Here is a 21,203-nt window from a genome sequence, read left to right as displayed (position 1 = left end):
CCAAAAGATCGATAAGACATTTTAAAATCGTTCAACATGACTTTGTATCTTATGCCTTTGCCTTTCTCGTGGTCAGTCTCACTCTCAGATCATCAGTGCCCTTGATCGACATGATGCCAAGCACCGGCTTGCCCTCTTCTGCCGCTGGAATAGGCTGATAGCCATGCATCTCGACATCAAACCTATGAAGCAGCATAGCAACAAACAACAAGACGGATCTCTTCGCCATATGCCTTCCGGGACACATTGTATTTCCGCCTCCAAAGGGTCTCCAGTTGTTGCTTTGCGTCACGGTCGCCTTCTTCAGGAAACGCTCGTGATCAAACGAATCCGCTGTCTCACCAAAGACACCCCGGTCAAAGTGCAGCTGGCGGAACGGTATCATAAGCCTGTTGCCTTTGCGCAAGACTTTGCCTCCGATGATGGTGTCTTCGGTGATGAAGCGTACGGAGGCTGCGTAGGAGGACATGCGGATGGTTTCATTCCACATGGCGTTGAGCTGGGGACATTGATTATGCAAATGCTCTAAATTGATTTTGCCGTCTTCACTGAAAGCAGCTTTTGTTTCCTCGCGGATCACGTTGATGAGCGAGGGAGCGTGGAGGACGTACGTGAGTAACCAAAAGGCGGCTTTACGCGTGCTCGTATTGATTCTATGATGCATGTTAGTCCTGAAACGAGATTTGGATGGAGTTGTTACAGAGGGGAATAGAAAAGAAGGTTGGATAGCAGACGTACGCCCAGTATATAGCCATGAACATGGTTGCAATGTTATCCTCACTGATATCTAAAGCCCGCATCTCATTCTCCATGACTTTAGTAAACCAAGCCTCGCCAGATCTCTGACTTTGGGGCAGTTGGATGTACTTTTTCAACGCGCGCTGAATGATGTCTTTGGACCGCTTCATCTCTCTGGTGAAGAAATCGGGATACTGGTAGAGAACTTGCCAACTAAGCTCGTCATAAATGACAAATTCTTTGGCAAGCGTAGCATCAATTTGGTCAAGCTCATCTCCGAAATATGCCCTCTGCCCAGCACGAGTGAAGAAATCGGAACACCACTCCATGAGAGGGAGCACAATGTCGACGTCGGTCGACCTGACGGCATAGGGACAGACTGTATGTAACTTTCCAATATTCATGCGCACATCAAACCACTCTAGGAAAGAATTCTCAAGGAAATCCAGCCCTTCTCCGGGAAACAGCTGGTGAATATGTATTTGCCGCGCCAGCGTCGCCAACGGCTTTCCTTGGGGGTTCGCAAAGCCTCCCTTGTCCTTTGGCAGTGGTGTGTACATTGCCTGGATGCAGGACTCAGTGTTCCCCCAAGCGCGCATCAAAGCCTGGACAAACTCATTGAAAGATAGGGTCTCTGTATTTCGGTATGCGCTGGCGACGTCTTTCGGCTTTGTAATAACATATATCTTCGATCCGGCGATTGTCAAAGCAAACGGCTCGTTGGTGTTGCTGAAATAGGCCCTTTGAGAGAGGTAGTGCTTAGCTTGATGTGTGGTAGAAATGATGTGAATTATAATTTCTTACCTAGCTTTAGTTAACAGGGTATTGGAGTTGTTGAAGAACGCCGGCGCATGACCTAAAGATGAATTGTGTCAACAGTTTCTGAAGCCTGTCTCTAGTTATCAATTTGCGCAGCTTACCCAAAACTGAGAAGAGTATTAGCAAATGTGTTCTTCTTAGAAGACACAGAAGAAATGACAGGATTAAAATGAAGAAAGAAGGAGTGGTATTTAAGGTTTCAAATTGACTTACTAGGAATGCAATACGGCAATTCTTGCGGATCGTCCGGGTACATTTGAGGAAAGACAGTGAATCTCCAAAGTCTCCAAACAAGCCATCCAGACAATAACGCGACGGCGCTTACAACTAGGAATAAATTGTCTCGGGAGTTCTCCAGAAGAACATCAAAAGCCAATATCACCTGCCAAGCTAGTATCATGAGTAACATGATGGACTGGGGCTTGAGAAATACACGCAGTAACAGAAGAAGAGGAGATAACTGTCGCTTAGAATAAATGAGGGAAAGAGAACACTTATGTGGCTTACAGCAGATCTAATACTCATCAGATATATGATGATGCGTGCGATTTATAGCCAGGCATGTATGCATACTTATATGATTACTTATTCTCAGGCGGATTGTCAGGGTGCCATATGCCAAGACCTGTACAAGAAGTATGGCATATACTCCATTACGCTTTTCTCCCCAGGACCTTAGGCAAAATTATATTTTAGTCCACTATAATGATAGCAGACTTAGAATCCTTTCCGATATCTGGCCTATAAGGAATCCGAATTTACCTGTCGGGAGCTCGGGCCGGGCCACCATCAGAAACAACCGGCTCCTTGGTGACAGAGCGCCCCAACGCCACTATCACCCTCTAATTTCCAAACTATAGGCACTTATACCAGGCAGCTACCCTGTGATTGACCCAGCTACCCGGTTAGTGGTGTTTGTTGTTTGTTGAACAGGGGCCGGATGTCATCTCAGCCGCTCGGCTGTGCCCGAGCAAACAGACAGGGCTGGCCAATAGCAACTTCATAACCCCTGCCTCGGACGAAACCTCCCGGATGCACTTGAGGAAGATGTTATCTCTTTTCATATTTTCATCCCTTCTTGGCAGCAATTGAAGTCATTCTTATGGCACTGAGAATCGATATTATATGTTTTTCCATCCTTGTTATGCTAGGAAGAAGAAGAAGAGAGTGGGAGTCTATTGGGCTGCTCATTTAGCTGATAACTATATTTGGAAACTTTTATACCGATTGAACAGCCATTTATCATGCCAGCAAGATACCCAGCAGATTTGTAGCAGATATCCCTTTTATCTTCTGTTGGGGCATTCCCCCAAGACTCACGACTAGGATCCTTGCCCGCCACTCCCCTCTCTCAGCCGCAAATCATAAAGGGATGATTGCATATTAAGATATATGCGTGGTAAGGAGCTGCGCCTCGAATTTCCTTGGCCGTTTACGATCTGATGGTATGTGAGTCTAACAACGCCGTACGCAGCCGGCACTTATGCAGCCTCTTTCTGAGATTTCCAGGGGTACAATTACCGGTGTCACAACATCAGCCGATGAACTTGGGCCGTGCTCGCGGGGTACGTGCTTTGCGGGGGAAAATGATAGGCTTTGAAGAGACGTTTGGAGGACAATAGGTGAGGAGAGTGGGCGACTTGTGAGAACATTCAACAACTGTGGAAATGCATAGTATTGTAACAGGCAATGTACATATAAAGCATGTATAGAACGTATTTATCGTGTGGCCTAAAATAACACCTATCTATAAACCGTGATGCGAGCATAGCTCGGCTAGTTTCATATGAACTGATCTATCAGTTGGGGCTGAACGGATTGTAATGCCTGTCTCTCTACTTCGCACTATCAGTAACAGGGCTGTGGGATGGGAACAGGGTAGTGAAGCAAACTGTCCCCTAATAGGGGCTTTGTACGTATGTGAATGTGAAGTAGAAGCTCCTTGTAGTGTTGAAAACCGAGTTTGCTCATAGAGACGTGAAGAATGGCTGTATACCAAGGCGTAACCCTGGAAATATGCGCCCAATAGGTCGCAATATTTATAAGGAGGCTCAATCATCTAAAATAGAGGGCTTCCCATTAAAGCCGTGCCTGAACTCCAATAATCTTTGTTATATCTTCTCCTTCTAAAAGTTCTTGAACCACCCATATACTATTCCTGAGCTCCTCCAAAAGATCGAAGCGACAAAATGTCCGTCATTACAGATACCGTTCTTTCGTTTAAGTTGGCTGCCCTAGTGATATACAAGGAGAAGCTACTTGGAGTCACATTTTTAGTTGCAGCCCTGCTTGTGGCTCAGTTTCACCGAGTCAGAACGGTCAGTTAGCATGTGGGATTCCGTGATTCGTGGATGCTGACTTTACTGGATCATGGAAATGTAGGCAACTTCATTCTTGGTCCGACGTATTCACGGCGTTTTGTATCTTTTCTCAGGACCCGAGCTCATCGATCGTGCATATAATCGGGTAAGAGGCGTACAAGTTGGCACATGTAACATTCACCAGCGAATCTGACATTGGATAGGCTCAAGGGAAACCCTTCAAAGTTTCCACTCCATCTAATGACTATCTTTTCATCACGTCCACCAGTCTTATCAAGGAGCTCATAAATGCGCCATCCCAACACTTATCGCTACATGCCGTAGCTAAAGAGGTATACGATGCCATAATAAACACACGACCGCCTGCACACCTAACGAAGAAGCAGATCCTACAACCTAACTACACGATGTGTGGTTTTGAGGTGCAAGACCATCGTGGAATTGAAGGCACGGGATATGTCCGTGCCCTTCGAAGCCTTCTTACTTCTCACCTCCCGAAATTCCAACCTCATCTAGAGGGGATAGTGAAGAATGCTCTGTTGACTGGGCTGAGAGACGTGCAATCAGACGGTATTGAAGCCAACTGTATCCTGACGTGTTTCAATTACACTGGGCGATCTTCCTAACATAATTTCTAAAGGGTTTGCGCATGCCAAAATTTTCCCTTTGATGAAGACACTCGTTACTAGAGTCAACTGCTTCATCTTCTTTGGTGAAGAACTCTGTACGACCCCCCTTTCTTCTCAATATCCTTTGAAGAAGTAGCTACACTAACGATTGCTGCATGAGAATAGCCCAAAACACGGAATTTACCTCTGCCGCCTTGGATTTCCCTCAAGACGTGGCCTTTGCGGCTGAGTTTTTGCGTATCACTCCGGAATTCATGCGGCCACTGGTGGCATCCATCGCCACCAATCGACACAAAGCCGCGACAACACTCTACCGCTACCTGGTGCCAATTATTGAGCAGCGACTCGCAATTAGAGGACTTCAGTCCAACGAGGCTACACCTGTACGTTGACGAATTGCCAAGCTAATTCGTACGTGACTCCGTGTGTATAGCTGACACAGCCTAGATGGATTGTATGCAATGGTTGATTGACAACTCGCCTCGCAAAAACCCCTGGACGCCTGCGAAAATGGTGGGCGAGATTATGGCGGTTTGGTTTGGATCGGTGCATCAATTGGCCATGGTATGAAAAACGTCCGCCTCTTATACCACATCGTTGTAGTATGCTAACATTGTTGATCAGACGTCGACATATGCGATTCAAGATTTATGTCTACATCCCGAATACGTTGAGCCATTGGCTATAGAGATTCGAGACTGCTTTCACGCGGAGGATTCTCCAAGAGATGTTGAAAGACTGCCGCTGCTTGACAGCTTCATCAAGGAATCAGTTCGCAACAGCAACTTCGATGCCAGTAAGTTAGCTGCATTACTATTATAAGACGACGCCTATCTTTAAGAATACTGACTTACGGTACCCTTAGTTACGTGCCGGCGCAAGGCTCTCGTTCCGTATATCTTCCAAGATGGCTCATCCCTCAACAAGGGCGATTGGGCATGTATCCCCCAGCGAGCCATGATGCAAGACAGCACGCGATACAGAGACCCGCAGACTTTTGATGGCTTCAGATTCGCGCATGACAACGCCCAACTCCATCATCAAAAGCAACCCATCAACATGTCTGACCGGAAGGAGTCCAAGTTTACCGATGCCACTCTTGATTGGCCAATTTGGGGACTTGGCAATGCGGTTTGGTGAGCCAAGGATGATCTGCTCAAAGAGAGCGGCTGAGGCGTTGTATTGTACTAATGGATAATGATCTGCAAAAACAGTCCCGGCCGATTCTATGCCTCGCTAGTGACTAAACTCATCTTGATCCGCATCTTGGAAGACTGGGAGTGCAAGATACTTGAGCCTGAAGCACCAAGATCTATGACCTGGAGGTCGAGCATCGTGCCCCGGAGCAGCACCATCATCATGTTTCGCAAAAAACATCTTTAGTAGCAAAAGTAATTTGTTTTACTGCGCTGTTACTATATCTGGTACCAGGTGCTCACTCATGCGCGTTGTGAACTCTCTTATTGAGTGGGCTATTGGATTTCTGTTGTCAAATATGCTTTGATCTAGCACATTAGTAAAATAATGATATTGTCATATATCACTTTCTTTGTAACGATATGATTCTTTCTTCAATTCATCCTGTCTTCGGCCCTCCCCTAATAGCCGCTTGCAAAATCAAGCTTCTGCGACTACGGTCTCGACGATCTATACAGACCATGCCCATTTTTCGAATCTCATGCTCATGTCAGCCTCACTCAGATGCATGAGATCTGATTCGCCGGGGTACTCCGGCACACATGTGCACAGACTGGACTTACACGCAGGTTCTGTCTTAGTATCCGTGCCCCCCTCTCTGAAGAAGATCTCATCCACCGCTGCCGAGCATCTCCCTGACCATTAGAACGACGAAAATGAGCCAGTGAGGCAACAAATGTGCAACAAGTGGCCACGGGAGGGGCCTAATGCAACACTAGTGCCACTAAACAGATCGATTACCTTTGGAGCGCTGCGCCACGGCTGGCTGAAGCCAATCCCATAGTCACAGTCGCCTGCATGAATATGTGAGGGGCTTGTATTCATTTCTATTCTTCTCGTATTGGAGGCGTCTAGGTTGCGGGAATCTATCTGGTTCATGCCCCCGTCACGTACGGCGTGACCTTGCTAATTGAATCAGCTTGGTGTTGAACTAGTTGGACTAGCAAGTCGTATCCGGTGTGCCGGCTGGAGAATCTGCAGCAAGGTCTGTGCTTGAAGCTGTTTCTGATGTGTAATTCGTACGCCCTACGATCATATATGGAGCATTCATGTTAGTTTGATACCTGATTTGATGCTATGGACAAGGCTCTGCGGATCGTCCAACGTTGAAATTCAAACTCAACGTATCGTGTTTGGACGAATAAATTGTATTCCTTGCTGTTATGACTCGGGGATATAGAAAAAAGTCTGGTGTATATAACTTCAGCTCCTAGCAACACGGCTATGGCCTACACGAGGGACAGTAATCTTCTTTGCACTCATATACTTTTGCGATTCATTTTCAGCTTTGATTCAGGATACCCTTAGAGCCTCTACGCACTGGCTGTTTTCCTGGTTTGACTTTGGCCACATCTTCTCCAATCCGGAACATGCCCATTCATTCCCCCGCTCCAGCTTGCCAAGCCACCAACACCAACGTGCGAAGAAGGGAGATGGAGCACAATGAGAAGCCTTTAGTAGATCGCGCTAGGCAGGTTGAAGATTCACATCTTGGCTGCTCGATGTGATGAAACTCTCAAAACATTTGCTGGTGGACCGTAAAAGAAGAACACGATACAAATCTCCATGCATCACCGCGAAGTTTGGGAGTTCAATCGCTACCGATATCAAGCACTTCAACTGATTTCTATCAATAAATACATGTAATCCTGAATACAGACGCTCTCGGAGATCTCGAGAGTGGCTAAATCGACTAATGCGTAAAGCGCCTTCCACACTGTTATCGAACCAACACCAATGCTATTTTTTAGCTCTTCATTCATACCTTTTTGGTTCAGCAGCTGTAGCTCTTCAAAGACTAACTGATGCCCTTTGGAGATTTAAAAGGATGGAATCTCAATGGGTCGGTCCTAGAGGAGCGACTTGACTGCATGTCTATTATATTCGCTCTATTCATCCTCAATCATCTCATTATCGTCTTGGATATAATTGCAATATATTCTCCTGCTGGCATCGTCTGGTTCTTGAGATGAATTAGCCGATCAACCCACCGATTATATTTGCTCCTTTATATAATTGATATCTACTATTGTACCTTCACGACAGCGGCCAACAAGCGGAAGACCGCCTCTCTCATGAAGCCTCGACTGGTAGCTGGAGAATAAGGGAAAAGAAGGATAAGAAAAGCAAAAAGGAAAAAAAAAACAAGCTGCAGACAAAATGAGCAGTCTCACTATACCCCCAGGCACAGATCTCTGCCAGCTCCCTGCAGCGATGCCTCCTCCCGGTGTTGTTCCTAACTTCGTCGATCCTGAATCACTTGCGCCAGCTCTCATCGCAGTATCGGCGGTCATGCTCACCTGGTCGACAATATTCATTGCTGCGAGGTTATGGATGAACTGGAGGGACTTGAAATTGGCAGATTGTAAGTTGTAGGACCGAGCAATGGCAACGATAATATGCAAACTGACCATCTTCACACAGACTTTGCCATCATCGCCTGCGTTCTCAATGCGGCCTATACAGGGCTTATTCTGTCAGGTATGTTGCATCAACAAACCCTCGAATGCAGCTTTTGCCCGTAAATGCTCATCTTAATTACACTAGTTGCTCGGTATTCACGGCACCAATGGAATGTGCCCATATGTTGGTACACTGCAACATACTTGAAGCTTATCTTTTCATTTGGCATGCTGCTCGGGCCCGCCATCTTCTTCGCCAAAGCTGCCATCTTGCTGCTCTACCTTCAAATATTCTCTGCAAATAGGACTATTCGAATAACTGTCTATATTCTAATGGTCGTCCTCACTCTCACCTACTGGACCAACTCGATTCTTGAGATTGCCTTTGCATGCCCACGACCTGGTGAGACGTGGATAGATCTTTTGACGAGCGGTAATCCCGGAAAGATCATCTACTTCGGACCGGTTCAGGGTTCATTGGCCGTCGTCATCGATATAGCCATCTTCATACTACCACTGCCGGTATTATGGAAACTTAACATGCCCCTTAGAAGACGCATCGCTTTGTGCGCCGTCTTCTTCACTGCCTTGATGTAGGTGCTCAACCATGATTGTCGCTAGCGAGTACACGTGTATGTGCTAACATGGAGGCAACAGGGGAGTTATCGCCAGTGTCATCGCACTTTATGGCCGCATCAAGTTGCTAGGCACACCAGACCTCACTTGGCTCGAGACTCAGCTGTTTATTTGCATGTAAGTAGTGCAGCGCCAGCAAGTAACGCCAATAATCCCATCTAACAAGTGTTTCTGCACAGCATCGTCGAAAATAATGTCGCTTTAGTGGTCTGCTGTGTACCTGCTTTCAAGAACATGTGCAAGAAGCATATTGCAGAAACTCGTGTATGGAAGGCGTTTATATCCAGAATCCACCGCAGACGCAGCGGCAGACGTGGTGATGGAAGAGGCGGCAAGGACGTCGAGAAAGACGGCAACAGACATTGTGGCGGCCCCCGACTTGCTCAAGACTATCTCAACACAGAAAACTCCAAAGAGTCGACTTATGAAAACGAGGTTGCTTCAGAGGGAAATCTCAAGCACTTTGTATCTCACGGACAGGGCTCTGGCAGTTACGATGCGAGCAGCTATTCATCACGAGTAGTTCATATTCACGGCGGCACCAAAGAAGAGAATGAAACGCCGGAATCGGCAAATACTGGCGCGAATGGAATTGTCCGAAACATTGATATCACGCAGGAGGTTCATCCTGAGCATGTGGTTTAGAAGCGGCTGAATATTGCGACTCAAAAATCTCTCTTCTTTGTCGTTTTCTTTCTTTCCCTTTCCTCTATATGCTCAATCACTTTTAAAATGTCATAAGAAAGCGAGATTCTGGATTGAGCTAGATACTATAATAAGAGCTATTATTTGCAAGTTGAGGATGACAAACCGAGTCGATCCTTATCGTCAAGGGTCTTCTGTTGTTGGTTCTGGTTTGCACATGCGGGGCCATCTCCAAGTCGATTCTCATCCAAGGCCTAAAGCACGCACAAGACGGAGATTATGATCCTCTTCGAGACTCCCGTGAACCTGGTTGATGTTCATGTCACCGTAGTAATTGTTTATTGCAGGCGATTGGGATGTGTGCCGACATGGGGCTGTTACTAGATCTGCCTCGTTGACCGTGTCCATCTTGACTTCACACACAAGTTGCGTGAATGCCTGTATGTACATGCTCCTACGAATCCTTCAGGCTCACGATGAAGTCAAGCCCAATTTTAATTGCGGAGAAGCTCTCAACCCTGTCGACAGCCACGAAATCAAGCCGCTAGATGCCAAACAAATGAGGGGAATTACACGGCGTGGACGAGATTTGGTTAGCACACGTTGCGAACCAACGTTCGGTAGAGGAACTTTTTATAGCCAAAAAGCATTCCTGTTGCTATTATTGTAACAACTGCAGCGAATGTGACAAGAAAGCGGAAGGATTGAAGGCTGAAAATCCCGTACTTGTTGAATCGCTGCCCCCCTCCCGACGTGACCTCTCTTCATTCTCCTTTCGGATGTAGTATATCTCTCTCATTTGTCTTTAGCCATTGTTGCATAGAAATGGCCAAAAGCCAGACAATCCTCATCACTGGCTGCTCCGCCGACGGCATCGGTGCCGTCCTCGCCCTCACACTCGCAAAACAACAACACCATATCTTTGCGACTGCACGCGACACGTCCAAAATCCCCTTTGAGCTCAGAAGCCTCCCCAACGTGTCTGTAATAGCCCTCGATGTCTCATCCAAAGAGTCTGTTGTAGAGGCCGCAAAGGCAGTCGAGGAGGCAGGACACTGTCTGGACGTGTTGGTGAACAACGCAGGGTTCGGATACACGATGCCAATTCTGGACGTGGACATTGACAAGGCGCAAAACCTATATAATGCGAACGTCTGGGGGGTGGTGAGAACTGTTCAAGCATTTGCTCCGCAATTGATCAAAAGCAAAGGCCGAGTGGTTAACATGAGCTCCGTGGGCTCAGTAGTCAATACCCCGTGGATTGGTAAGTGTGATTTGATCCAGTGCAGCTGTCATTGCGTTGTGTGGCGAGAATCACCGTGATTAACGCAGAAGCTTCTTACAGGAACTTATGCGTCCTCCAAAGCTGCTATCAACAGCATCTCCGAGACTCTTCGCTTGGAACTTTCCCCCTTTGGCGTGAGCGTTGTGACCATCTTGCTCGGTACCGTTGCCACGCCATTTCACGCTAATGAGCCGATACCTGAGCTTCCCGAAACATCTTACTATTCCAAAATCCTCGAAACAATCACCAAGTGGGCCAAGAATGAGCTCGGCCCCAAAGGAGGGTCTGCTCAGGAGCTCGTCAATTCTATCGTGCCAGATATCGTGGCGAGTAATAGAAACGGAATAGTATGGAGAGGATCGTATAGTGGCATCATCCGGTTTGTGACAAGGTGGCTACCAGTATCGGTACTTGTAAGCATTTTCTTTTTTTTATATACCACCTTGAATGGGATGAGTCGATCGAATCTGGCCGCATACTAATATAGTCTACTGCTTCAGGATATGATGATGTCGCAGGACCAAGGTTTGGATGAGCTTGCCAAGGCCTGAGCTAAGGTCTAACAAATGGTGAGAAGTGCCGTAGAGGTTGTGAAACCGAAAATCCGCAATTCTAATAATGAACTCTTGATGATGGGCATGAGCTTCTCATTCAAGCAGCTTCACGCAATTACAATTCAGTGCAAAGAAGTTCAATCTCTTTCCTAGAAACCGGTAGAGGGAGGTTCAAAGTACAGAGTAATAGATTGACAGTTCTCTACAAGTCATGATCATTCATCAATACCGCTCTCTATATGACATTAAAGCCCATATCCCTCTGAGCTCTTTGCCATGGACATTAGCATCCTCTCGCTAAATTTAGAACATCGCCCATTATAAGATCAAGTGTTTCGCAATGCTTGTTCTCCTTACAGTTAATATCTTACTGAATGACAATTGCACCTCTCCACTCCCTCACAGGAATCCTCCTCAGAAACTCCTCATTCGTAAAGCACTTATCCAAGTCAACCTCCGGAATTGTAAGCTGCAGCGTCCCAACTCTCTCCCACCTCGTCTCAAACGAATCAGACTCAACCCTCTGCAGCGTCAAAAACCTTGCCCGGCCATGCTCTGCACGGGGCCGTTGAGCAGCAAATATAAGCACGCTGATGAGTTCGCCTGTGTCGTGCTTTCGAGTCCAGTCCTCTTCTGTAATTGGAATGGACATGCTTACAAAGGCGAGCCTGCCGGCGATGCGGTACCATTTTTTATCCCACTCTTGTCGTTCGGCTTGGTAGCGGCGTGTTTCGCCTGCTCTGCCTGCTAAGCGTCTCCATTCCCAGCTTCCCTTGACTTCATGTCTAACCGAGTACTTCAATACTAGGGGGTTCCGTACTTCAAGCAGCGTAGGAACTTCTGCTTCTAGTACATCCGTAGAGTACAAGTTCAGCAATCGTAAGCATACTGGCTCACATGATGACCTTAGATACAGATCTGCTGCCCATACCAGGTGAATCTGTAGTGGCTCTGCAGTAATCAGATCATTCATAAAGACACTATGCTCGTCCGACGGTGGAGCGCGCCATGATACCGTGCCTTGCCATCCTGCCCATGTCCAGGATGGCAGGTGTGTTCTGCGAATACAGGGCTCTGAAATGAACATTTGATGCTCTGTACCGCTGCGATGGTACCATGAGCAGACTGAAAGGGCGAATGTAACGTAAGAACCCGTGAGGTCGACTAAGATATCGTTTGTCCACATGGGAATGCCAAGATATATACAAAGTCTCTTGTCTCTGTACATGCCGGCGATACCAAGGAAAGCCTTGAGTGAATCTCCGCCATGACTTAGTTTTCTTGCAGAAAAAGCACGGATATGGTCATTCAACGATCGTAGTTGTGAGCCAGTGGAGGCTTCGCCTGGCACAGGAAATCCGTATTCCAGCCGATATTCATCTGTTTGTATAACGTTTCGTTGATGGCTGCCCATCTCCAAATCTCCACCAGACGTCTCACTCTTGAATATTCCTCCCAAAATATAGTCCTCCATATGTTGTCCATTGGGTATTTGAGGTAAAATCTCTCTCCTCTGCGAATCCGTAGCATTCGTCTCAGAGATGTGATTTCTGTGAAGTAGCTCCAAAGGCATCCGGAGACTCTCATGTGCAGCCATGCAACGACACTCCCAATACATTTGATGGTCAGTAAATACTAGACGCCGGTTGGACAAGACACCTTCCTGGTATGTCCATCCCCTCGTCCAATATTCGGATGCCAGAATCTCTTGACGGGGATCTTGGAGTGCAGACACTAGAAGACTCCCACTCTCTAGTAGAATCTTGGGCTGACTTTCTCGAGGCGTCGATCGTACCCCGGGGAGACCATCGCTTGCTCCCGACCCAGAAGCTGATACAATGGTAAGCTCAGCATATTCGTAAATCGTAGTCATTCGGGATATGAGATAGTCCTTTTCCACAGGATCAGATTGGTTGATGCACAGTCGATCAACCCACAAGTACCGCAATCCCAATTTACGAGACACCGCAACGGCATCGAGAACTGTTGCAGGCCAGTCAACCAAGTCTTCCGGCCGCTGACCCCATACATAGCTGAGTGCGGCATATTCAACACCCCAGGGCATTTCCACTACTACCGGTGGATTCTTCTCGCAGTCAATTACACGAAATCCTCGAGTAATGGTATCACCTTTGTTGGGTCGACTGCAGGAGCTCAGATGCCACTTTCGGCAGAACGAGAACCACTCCTGTGCAGCGGTGAAATCGACTGCGTCACTGAGATGCCGTGCTTCTAATAACGCAGGAATTTCCTCCTCGTTCTTATCAGGCTGCAAAAGATAGATTGATCCAACTGCTGGGATGTCTTTATCCAGCCAATTCTCGCCATGACCTGACTGTGGTATAGACGGAACATCTGGCACGACGCCCATCCAGACCGTATCTCGCGTATTGTGCCAGGCTGGACTCTTCTTCAATCCGGAGAGGCCAAATATCCAACTCTCGCTGCTGCAAAACCCAAGAAGCTTGTATTTTGCATGACGCTTATCCGGTTGGATTCTCATGGACCAAAAGAAGCGGCATAGAGGGCATGTTGCTCTCGCCGATAAGCGACTCCCGAAAGAATGTGCAAAGAAAGCATCTCCGTAGAATAAAGGACCGTCGTTGCGCCCGCCGTATAGTTTTGAAGGGCGCTTGATTAGGCCTTTTCTGGCTCTTTTGAAGTCTTCGGAAGCTTTGCGGAAGAGACCGTCGATGTCGAGTTGTCTGCATTCCTCGCAGAGATTAACCGCTTGGCTTGTTTTCCGGCGTTTATGTCCATTTCTAGCATCAAGCCTGCTCGATGAGCCGGTTTCGCCATCGTCTGAGTTGTCGTCGCGCCGTCTTTTAGAATCCATAACTTCAAGCTATACAATATCGAAAGTTAGGCAAATAAATTAATCACAAGATCATATTTCAAAACTAACGGAAATAAGAGGATTCTCTCATGCTTTTTATCGCAAAGTCTTGGCTGGGATGATATTGCGACGGTGGTGTGAGTGGTTCTCAGTAATAGCGCGGGAGGCTTATAAGGCATTCTGGGAGAGTCTGATGATGGCTTGCAGGGGTCTTGAGCACAGCCAGCGGCCACGAAAGAGGCCATATGGATGCTTCTGCGGCGCGCGTAAATCGAATGCAGTTTTTTGAAAGGCATGAATAATAATGTCGTTGCATATGAGATTAAACATATATAGAGTCTTAATGCAGAACTTGAATACATGTAACCACTATATGGTATCCGACTTTTGCATGAGTACTTTATAGGCGTAAACGAAGATCTGGATGCTCGCCTTGGGAAACTCTCGAATTGATAGATTCAGCCTCAATCTAGGCAAGGCGGCAGCCCATCATGCACCATCACGATGCAACGGGACCAACACCAATTCCTCGACATCCTGTTGGTTGATATTGCGACTACATATTTATTATCACGCCATCAGTCTGATACAGGGGCTTTAGGCAGATGTGTATTATATCAAGAGGCTGCCAAATGAATTCTTATTGACCTTGCGGTAAAGATTATATGCCAATGTTATGAATGTGGCATCTTGTACATTTAGCCTTAGCACTCAGCTCTTTACAAACTCTTCTACAATCTCCTCCACCACCCTCGTCAACTCGCCCGGCATTGACAGAAACGGGCTGTGCGAAGAGTCCAGAGACTTGACCACCCACTCGACTTCCGATCGAGAAATCAAGTGATCCTGTATACCAATAGGAAGCGCCTTATCCTGAAGACAGCGAATGTAGGCACGGCGGCCGTCATATGCCTTATCTTTCCATCCTACTGCCGAGGAGGCTGTTTTCAAGGCCAGTTCAGAGTGTGGCATTAAGGTCTCTGTAACGCTGTTGGCTAATTCAGCTGAGCAATCATGATGGAAGGTTTCTGTTGGGTTGAACGTGTAGAGTAGGCCTTCCGTTTCAGCCTGGTATCAAAGAGAGACATATATTAGCATAAGAAGAATAAAGCGATTTGAGTTTTGACCCGCCACGAGAGAGGAAGGTAAAGATGGCGCAGTAACAGTTTTAAACTCACTTTGGTATCATCAATGTACTCCAACCACTTTCCACCCACCAGCTGAAGAATCCCCTCATCTTCTGCAGGTATAATGGCGGCCAGATATACAATACCAACGACACCCCCCTTTGACCCCTGTGCTTCTCTGGTCCTCTGGTCTAGACCCGGATTGGCGATAACTCCCGCTGCAACCAACCCGCCGTAGGAATGGGCGACGATGATGACATCTTTTCCATTGTCGATTAGAGAGGTGAGCAAAACTTTCACCTGATCTTCGTCGTCTTGGACAGAGACGCCTGCTGTGTTAAAACTAGGAAGCGAGAAGGCTTCAGCAGAATATCCTGCGGCTTCTAGCGATTCGATGAATGTGTCGAGGTTTGAGGTCGGGTACCATGCTCCGGGGATGATGAGAATGTGCGGTTTGAAAGGAGAAGGAACCTTTGCCATGATTGTTACACGTGGAATTCTGAAGAATTATGTCTTGTTTGTGCTGCTGTGTTCTTGTGGGAAAGAATCAGAAGACGAGTCTAAAGCTTTATGTTAGACATGACTTTGCTCTTTTTATGAAACAAGCATGGCATTTATACAATTTAAACGCCAAGCTTCTACGACCAACCAAGCCCCTACGATAACTTTCTTTTTCTACATCCTAACAGTGTGTTCTATAGATGGAACCATGTAAGCCGCCGGTGGGGATTGTGTTTCCGAGATCCAAGCTATTACCTAGGTAATTAGAAGTTACCTAGGTAGTTTCATGACGAGATGACTTATCAAGCACAACGCAATTACTTGCTGGCTTGTTAATTTGCGTCAAGCACCACTACATACATATACACCATGTATTTATGCTGGTATAGTAGCACTCAACCAAGCACCGGCTGTTACATGTATCCGGCACCTATCCGGCATGGTTCCAGGTTCTTATATGTGCCACCGGGTGCTAGCTGGGTGCTAATGGGTAGGATTCAAGCGGGAGTTGACGGATAGATGCCGGATAAGTAACAAGCCACACTAGACAACCGCAAAAAAAAAAAAAAAAAAAAAAAAAAAAAAAAAAAAAAAATCAACTGTTACGTACGGATAACTTGCGACAGGAGGCAATATGTAAGCTTAAGGTCATCAGATCTCACCCGCCTTTGCCAGATGTCACTTTGCAGATGGCAACGTGGGATTAGAATAGAGTGGATGAACCGAGATCTAACTAATGCCCGTTGGTCAACGTCAAAATGATAGGTAGACACATACTCACAAACTCTAAATCGACGTAGAGGGGAAACCCCTACAAAAGACGTCGAGGTATCATGAAGCAGAATGGTATATATGCGCTACCAATGCGGCAACTAGGGTAAGCTTATGTATCTATTATGAACCGAGCAGACAGCCGCTCCAATAATGGACAAGAGCTGAGAAGAGACAAAGTCAATTGGCTGCCTAGAAATCGATCGCTACCACTTCCTTCTTCTTGCTCACTGTATCCTCATCATGTAAGCACTCGGCAGAAGGTAGACGCTGATTGGAGCGAATGGCAAGGACGCCACCACGGACTATATCGCCATAACTCATCAATAGTTATTCCCACTAGTATTGCCAAACGAACAACTGACTGATTTTCCCCTGACTATCCCACCGAGTTCCATGCGCTCCAATGACGACATGTGCAGCGGAGTATCTATGGAGAAACAAGACGGAGAAACATGCCGCGGGGCATATCTTGGTGGGGTTATATGGACGGGAATATATTCGGCTGGGCAATGGACGGATGCCCGATGCCCGTTGAAATAGATAATCGAGGGGACTTGAGTTCTTGAAATCATCATCTTTCATCAAGCTCACTCATAATTACTGAAATGGCGCGACCGTATGAAGGAAAGCTGGCCATCGTCACCGGTGCCTCGCGAGGTTGGTTCCCCCCGTCGATGCTTATAGCTTACACATACGCCTTAAACTATGTGATGAGCTACATGTTCACCACCATCTACTAATATACGGGACGATAGGTATTGGAGCGGCAACAGCCAGACGGCTTGCGGCCAAGGGCAGCAATGTGCTCATCACGTTTACCTCAGACTCGTCCAAGGAAATGACGCGGCAGCTGGTCGAGGAGCTCACATCAAAGCACAAGATCCACAGCCAGTCAGTCCAGACAGATCTCGCCCAGGCATCAACAGCAGCACCCGTCATCGTCGAGGCCGCCCGGACCTTGTTCCACAGCTACAACCCGGACGGCAAGTTCCAGATCGACATCCTCATCAACAACGCCGGCGTCTCGTCCAACCAATTCATGAACGACCCCGAAAAGGGTCCCATCGTCGAAGCCGAATTCACTCGCGTCTACGCAGTCAACGTCCTGGCACCGCTGCTCCTGACCCAAGCCGTGGCACCTCACCTCCCCACAGACCGCTCCGGCCGCATCGTCAACGTCTCGAGCGTGTCGGCGTCCATCGGCTACCTCGGCCAGTCCGTCTACGCAGGCAGCAAAGGCGCCCTCGAGGTCATGACGCGCACGTGGGCGCGCGAGCTGGGCGAACGAGCAACGGTCAACTCCATCAACCCGGGCCCGGCCTGGGGCGACATGTACGCCGAGGCAGGTCCGACGTTCTGGAAGCGCAACCAGCCGTACGTGGACGCGGCGCCGCTGATGGCGTACGACGGCGAGGCTGAGGTGCTGCGGCAGGCGGGCGACGAGGCGGAGAAGTTTGATAAGCTGGTGAGGGAGAGCATGGGTGGGAGGAGGCCCGGGTTTGTTGATGAGATTGCGGGCACGATTGACATGCTGTGCACGGCGGAGAGCGGGTGGACAACGGGGAGCGTGGTTTGCGCCAATGGCGGCATGCGGATGACGATTGCGTAGACCTACAGTAATAGAAATCCATAAAAAATTGTGTGTTTACTGACCTGCCGCATGTGAAATGGTGTTTGTTTTGAAAAGGGCCTTGATAGTCTCGATGCCGTGAGAGCGTGCGTCAATTGGTTGGGCTTGGTATACTCGTTTGTGCTACTTTGTGCCCCTCCATAGAACACTGCCCCGCCGCAATCAATTCGGTGACGCAGTTGGTTCATGATGCGTGTACCGTAGCTCAGATGTGATGAGCCTTGCCAAGCTGGCCTTGCGAATGACACGTGGATGTTGCTCGTCAATTCGCAGGCCACAGAGAATTCAATTGTTTCAAACTCTTTCATATGACACACATTTCAGCTACAAGCATACCACCTTCGCAGCTCAGCGCCTGATTTGGCAAACACTCCCTCTTCACAACCACTCCCACTTACACCGATTCACCTACAACTCCTCGTCATACTCACACCCTCACAATCCCTCAACAGCAAACATGTCCACCTCACCCCTCGACTTCCGCCTCCTCGTCACCGGCAACGATTTCACCCCCGAAGTCGAGTCCAAACTCGCCGACCTCCTCGACGGCGCCATAAACCGCAGCACAAGCCCCGAAGCTGCAGCCGACGGCATCGACGAGCTGTGCCCCCGAAACGAAGATGCAGAGAGCTTCCTCTGGTCGCTGTGGACGCTCCTCGCCGACGTCGCCAAGCGCATTCCCCTCGACGACCCGCGCCTCCAGCACCTCGTCGAGATCCTCAAGGCGCTCAACGCCAAGCAAACCGGCAGCGTCGAGATCTGGGGTTCGCAGCACGAGCTGTGGGCCGACATGCCGCTCTTTGGCGCCGTCATGAGAGAGGAGTGGAACGGTGAGTTTACACAGTTTCTTATGCTTATTAGCGAATGACACCCATATATACAATAAAACTACAAATTTGCTGATGACTTTTTGGTTTTGCTTTCAGCCTCCCCTGAATTCGACAATAAACCTGACCAAGCCACCAAAATCGCCCAGTGGCTCTCCCTCAACTCCTTCGCCGCCCGCCTCCTCAGCGCCTCCGTCTCGTCTTGGACAAATTTTGCCATTTGGGAGCTTCGCGACGGGCTGGAAGAGCCGCTTTCCACTGATGAGGCCAGGGACACGCACTTGATCACTGCATCTGAGTGGATCACCCAAGCTGGTCAGGTGCTGTACAACGAGACAAAGAATAGTGTCGAGCTTGATTCACAAGCTACCGGAGCTCTAAGTCCGGGCTCTCTGATTGAGGGAACAAAGTCGGGATTCAACGAGGAGAGATGGAGCTTTTGGAAGCAGAGGCTGGAAGAGCTGAGCGCAAACGCAAGGGCGGAGGCTAAGAAGAGGACGGAGAAGGCGTTGGAAGTGATCAAGAGCCTGGAGGCATAAGCCATCCCGAGACGAAAATAATAGATATGTTTCTTTTCTTCTTTTTTTTTTCCGCATGGGCCAAATGTTGGCAACCCATAAATATTCGCTTTCTATATCATGAGCAGCCATGGCTTCATATCCATCCCAAATAAAAAGTTCAACAGAAACTCCAGTACGCCCAACTCTACCATGCTCAACATCATTACGCATACATCATATCACCGTCCTCCTCTTCGTCATCTTCCACAATGGGAACCTCCTTCTTTCTTCCCATCTCCTCACGACACATGGGACAAGTCCCCTTACTCCGCAGCCACGGCCCAACGCACTCGAGATCGAACCTATGCTTTCCCTTACACGGCAGCTCCACAACAAGGCAGTACTCGTCCTCCAGATAAGGCACCTTGCAGATGGCGCAGTCGTCCTCCTTGTCAAGCTTCTTCCTGTTAACGCGGTCCAGCATGTCGACAAACTCCTGGCTAGCGCCCTGCAGCCGCGTGGGCGGGTCGTGAATGTCCTCTTCGAGCGAGTTGATAAGGTCCTCGAGAAACGAGCGGTTGTCCGTCGTCGGCGCCGTCGTGAGCAGCGTCTGCATCTGGCTCTGCAGCAGGCGGAAGAGCGCGGCGGTGTCGACGGGCGTGGGCGTGGCGTGCGGGTTGTTGTGCGGATTTTGTGTGGTCGTGGGCTCGTCTAGCTGGTTGAGGAGGGAGAAGAAGGAGGCCATGTCGACGCGGCGGCCGGCGCGGCGAGATTCGGAGAATTTGACATTATGTTCGACTGCGTGGTGTTTTAGCAAAGGGTGTGTCTATTGGAGATCTGGAGTTGTGATGGATTGACTGAACTTACGTTCGTATTGAGTGGCCATGATAGGCAGAGTTTGGGCGTGATGTGAGGCTGTGCGAGTCGGTGCAACAGTAATTCTCGGTTCGCAATCAGGCTGCGCGCATATGATGGATGTGACGATGGCGGACTTTTGATGGGAATTGGAAAGCTTCAATCCTGGCAGGCAGAGAAGCTGTCGCAAGCCCACTTGCGCCTAGCAGTGATGGAGGGGCAATGTCCGGCAGTAAGGCACTTGGAGGGGCACCGATAGCGCCTAGCGAATGCGAATATGCAGCCCGCCGACGTCCTGGAGGGTCCGCTATAGCCTAGGTAGCTCGGCTGTAGCTCAGCCCTGGAGGTTGAAATTGAATTGAGCTCTTTGCAGCACATGTAAGCTCATGCAGTTCCCAAAAAGGACATCAATCAATTCGACCAGCATCATAAGCACGGGGAACGGCGTAATTGTCCCGATACCTCCACCAGTTGCATCGATCCAATTGATGCCTCGAGCGTCAACCCAAAAATCACGTCACGGAACATCCCGCCCCGTCAGAAGGTTAATACGATTCATTTGATGCCCTAGAACCAAGCAGGCAAATAATATCAATGGATGTAACAACCAGAGCTAACTTATCAATTAGTACCTAGGAGTACCTCCCAAAGTCCGCTCCTATCCGCTCTGTCCGCCGTATCACATGGTAGCCGTTGGTTCCATGTTCTTGATTAGATGTTGCCATTCTCGCCTGCGGGCGGAAATCACACACAGACATGGGCCCAATCATTCCAGAAGCTCGGGCGTTTCGGGCCGCATTTGTTATTAACTCCATTCCATCATACACATATTATAAGGCACGAAAGCATATAAGGTAGCTCTCTATATATGATGGGTACCCAAGCCAAGCTGCTTGCTGCCCTCTCCCCATCTAGCTCCTCCTCCTC

General features: G+C 48.4%; 9 protein-coding genes across 9 annotated transcripts; 5 read left to right on the top strand and 4 right to left on the bottom strand.

The window, feature by feature from the left end:
* Positions 1 to 49: 49 nt before the first annotated feature.
* T069G_02604 (cytochrome p450 domain-containing protein) lies at positions 50 to 1,813 on the bottom strand (the record flags this gene model as incomplete). The annotated part of the gene is made up of 5 exons (XM_056169814.1): positions 50 to 653; positions 739 to 1,479; positions 1,543 to 1,594; positions 1,659 to 1,664; positions 1,771 to 1,813. The coding sequence occupies 5 exons, from the start codon at positions 1,811 to 1,813 to the stop codon at positions 50 to 52; spliced, it is 1,446 nt and encodes a 481-aa protein (XP_056030706.1).
* A 1,933-nt stretch (positions 1,814 to 3,746) lies between these two features.
* Positions 3,747 to 5,890, top strand: T069G_02603 (cytochrome p450 domain-containing protein; the record flags this gene model as incomplete). The annotated part of the gene is made up of 10 exons (XM_056169813.1): positions 3,747 to 3,875; positions 3,940 to 4,023; positions 4,082 to 4,210; positions 4,265 to 4,463; positions 4,519 to 4,602; positions 4,673 to 4,890; positions 4,955 to 5,071; positions 5,132 to 5,303; positions 5,373 to 5,643; positions 5,722 to 5,890. 10 exons carry the CDS (start codon positions 3,747 to 3,749, stop codon positions 5,888 to 5,890), a joined length of 1,572 nt encoding a protein of 523 aa, XP_056030705.1.
* A 1,974-nt stretch (positions 5,891 to 7,864) lies between these two features.
* On the top strand, positions 7,865 to 9,387 carry T069G_02602 (uncharacterized protein; the record flags this gene model as incomplete). The annotated part of the gene is made up of 5 exons (XM_056169812.1): positions 7,865 to 8,069; positions 8,129 to 8,185; positions 8,252 to 8,699; positions 8,764 to 8,859; positions 8,922 to 9,387. The coding sequence occupies 5 exons, from the start codon at positions 7,865 to 7,867 to the stop codon at positions 9,385 to 9,387; spliced, it is 1,272 nt and encodes a 423-aa protein (XP_056030704.1).
* An 825-nt stretch (positions 9,388 to 10,212) lies between these two features.
* On the top strand, positions 10,213 to 11,223 carry T069G_02601 (short chain dehydrogenase domain-containing protein; the record flags this gene model as incomplete). The annotated part of the gene is made up of 3 exons (XM_056169811.1): positions 10,213 to 10,651; positions 10,733 to 11,085; positions 11,173 to 11,223. The coding sequence occupies 3 exons, from the start codon at positions 10,213 to 10,215 to the stop codon at positions 11,221 to 11,223; spliced, it is 843 nt and encodes a 280-aa protein (XP_056030703.1).
* A 370-nt stretch (positions 11,224 to 11,593) lies between these two features.
* Positions 11,594 to 14,062, bottom strand: T069G_02600 (heterokaryon incompatibility protein (HET) domain-containing protein; the record flags this gene model as incomplete). The annotated part of the gene is made up of 1 exon (XM_056169810.1): positions 11,594 to 14,062. One exon carries the CDS (start codon positions 14,060 to 14,062, stop codon positions 11,594 to 11,596), a length of 2,469 nt encoding a protein of 822 aa, XP_056030702.1.
* A 711-nt stretch (positions 14,063 to 14,773) lies between these two features.
* On the bottom strand, positions 14,774 to 15,669 carry T069G_02599 (alpha/beta hydrolase family domain-containing protein; the record flags this gene model as incomplete). The annotated part of the gene is made up of 2 exons (XM_056169809.1): positions 14,774 to 15,130; positions 15,241 to 15,669. The coding sequence occupies 2 exons, from the start codon at positions 15,667 to 15,669 to the stop codon at positions 14,774 to 14,776; spliced, it is 786 nt and encodes a 261-aa protein (XP_056030701.1).
* A 1,400-nt stretch (positions 15,670 to 17,069) lies between these two features.
* Positions 17,070 to 18,073, top strand: T069G_02598 (short chain dehydrogenase domain-containing protein; the record flags this gene model as incomplete). The annotated part of the gene is made up of 2 exons (XM_056169808.1): positions 17,070 to 17,121; positions 17,220 to 18,073. 2 exons carry the CDS (start codon positions 17,070 to 17,072, stop codon positions 18,071 to 18,073), a joined length of 906 nt encoding a protein of 301 aa, XP_056030700.1.
* A 478-nt stretch (positions 18,074 to 18,551) lies between these two features.
* T069G_02597 (uncharacterized protein) lies at positions 18,552 to 19,460 on the top strand (the record flags this gene model as incomplete). The annotated part of the gene is made up of 2 exons (XM_056169807.1): positions 18,552 to 18,924; positions 19,021 to 19,460. 2 exons carry the CDS (start codon positions 18,552 to 18,554, stop codon positions 19,458 to 19,460), a joined length of 813 nt encoding a protein of 270 aa, XP_056030699.1.
* A 184-nt stretch (positions 19,461 to 19,644) lies between these two features.
* On the bottom strand, positions 19,645 to 20,307 carry T069G_02596 (uncharacterized protein; the record flags this gene model as incomplete). Its single annotated transcript, XM_056169806.1, has 3 exons — positions 19,645 to 19,708; positions 19,772 to 20,219; positions 20,289 to 20,307. 3 exons carry the CDS (start codon positions 20,305 to 20,307, stop codon positions 19,645 to 19,647), a joined length of 531 nt encoding a protein of 176 aa, XP_056030698.1.
* Between the last annotated feature and the right edge of the window lie 896 nt (positions 20,308 to 21,203).

This window comes from Trichoderma breve, chromosome 2 (genome assembly GCF_028502605.1).
Source record: "Trichoderma breve strain T069 chromosome 2, whole genome shotgun sequence".
Lineage (NCBI taxonomy): Eukaryota > Fungi > Ascomycota > Sordariomycetes > Hypocreales > Hypocreaceae > Trichoderma > Trichoderma breve.
The sequence above is the reverse complement of the archived record's forward strand: the minus strand, read 5'-3'. Positions and strand labels throughout refer to the sequence as shown.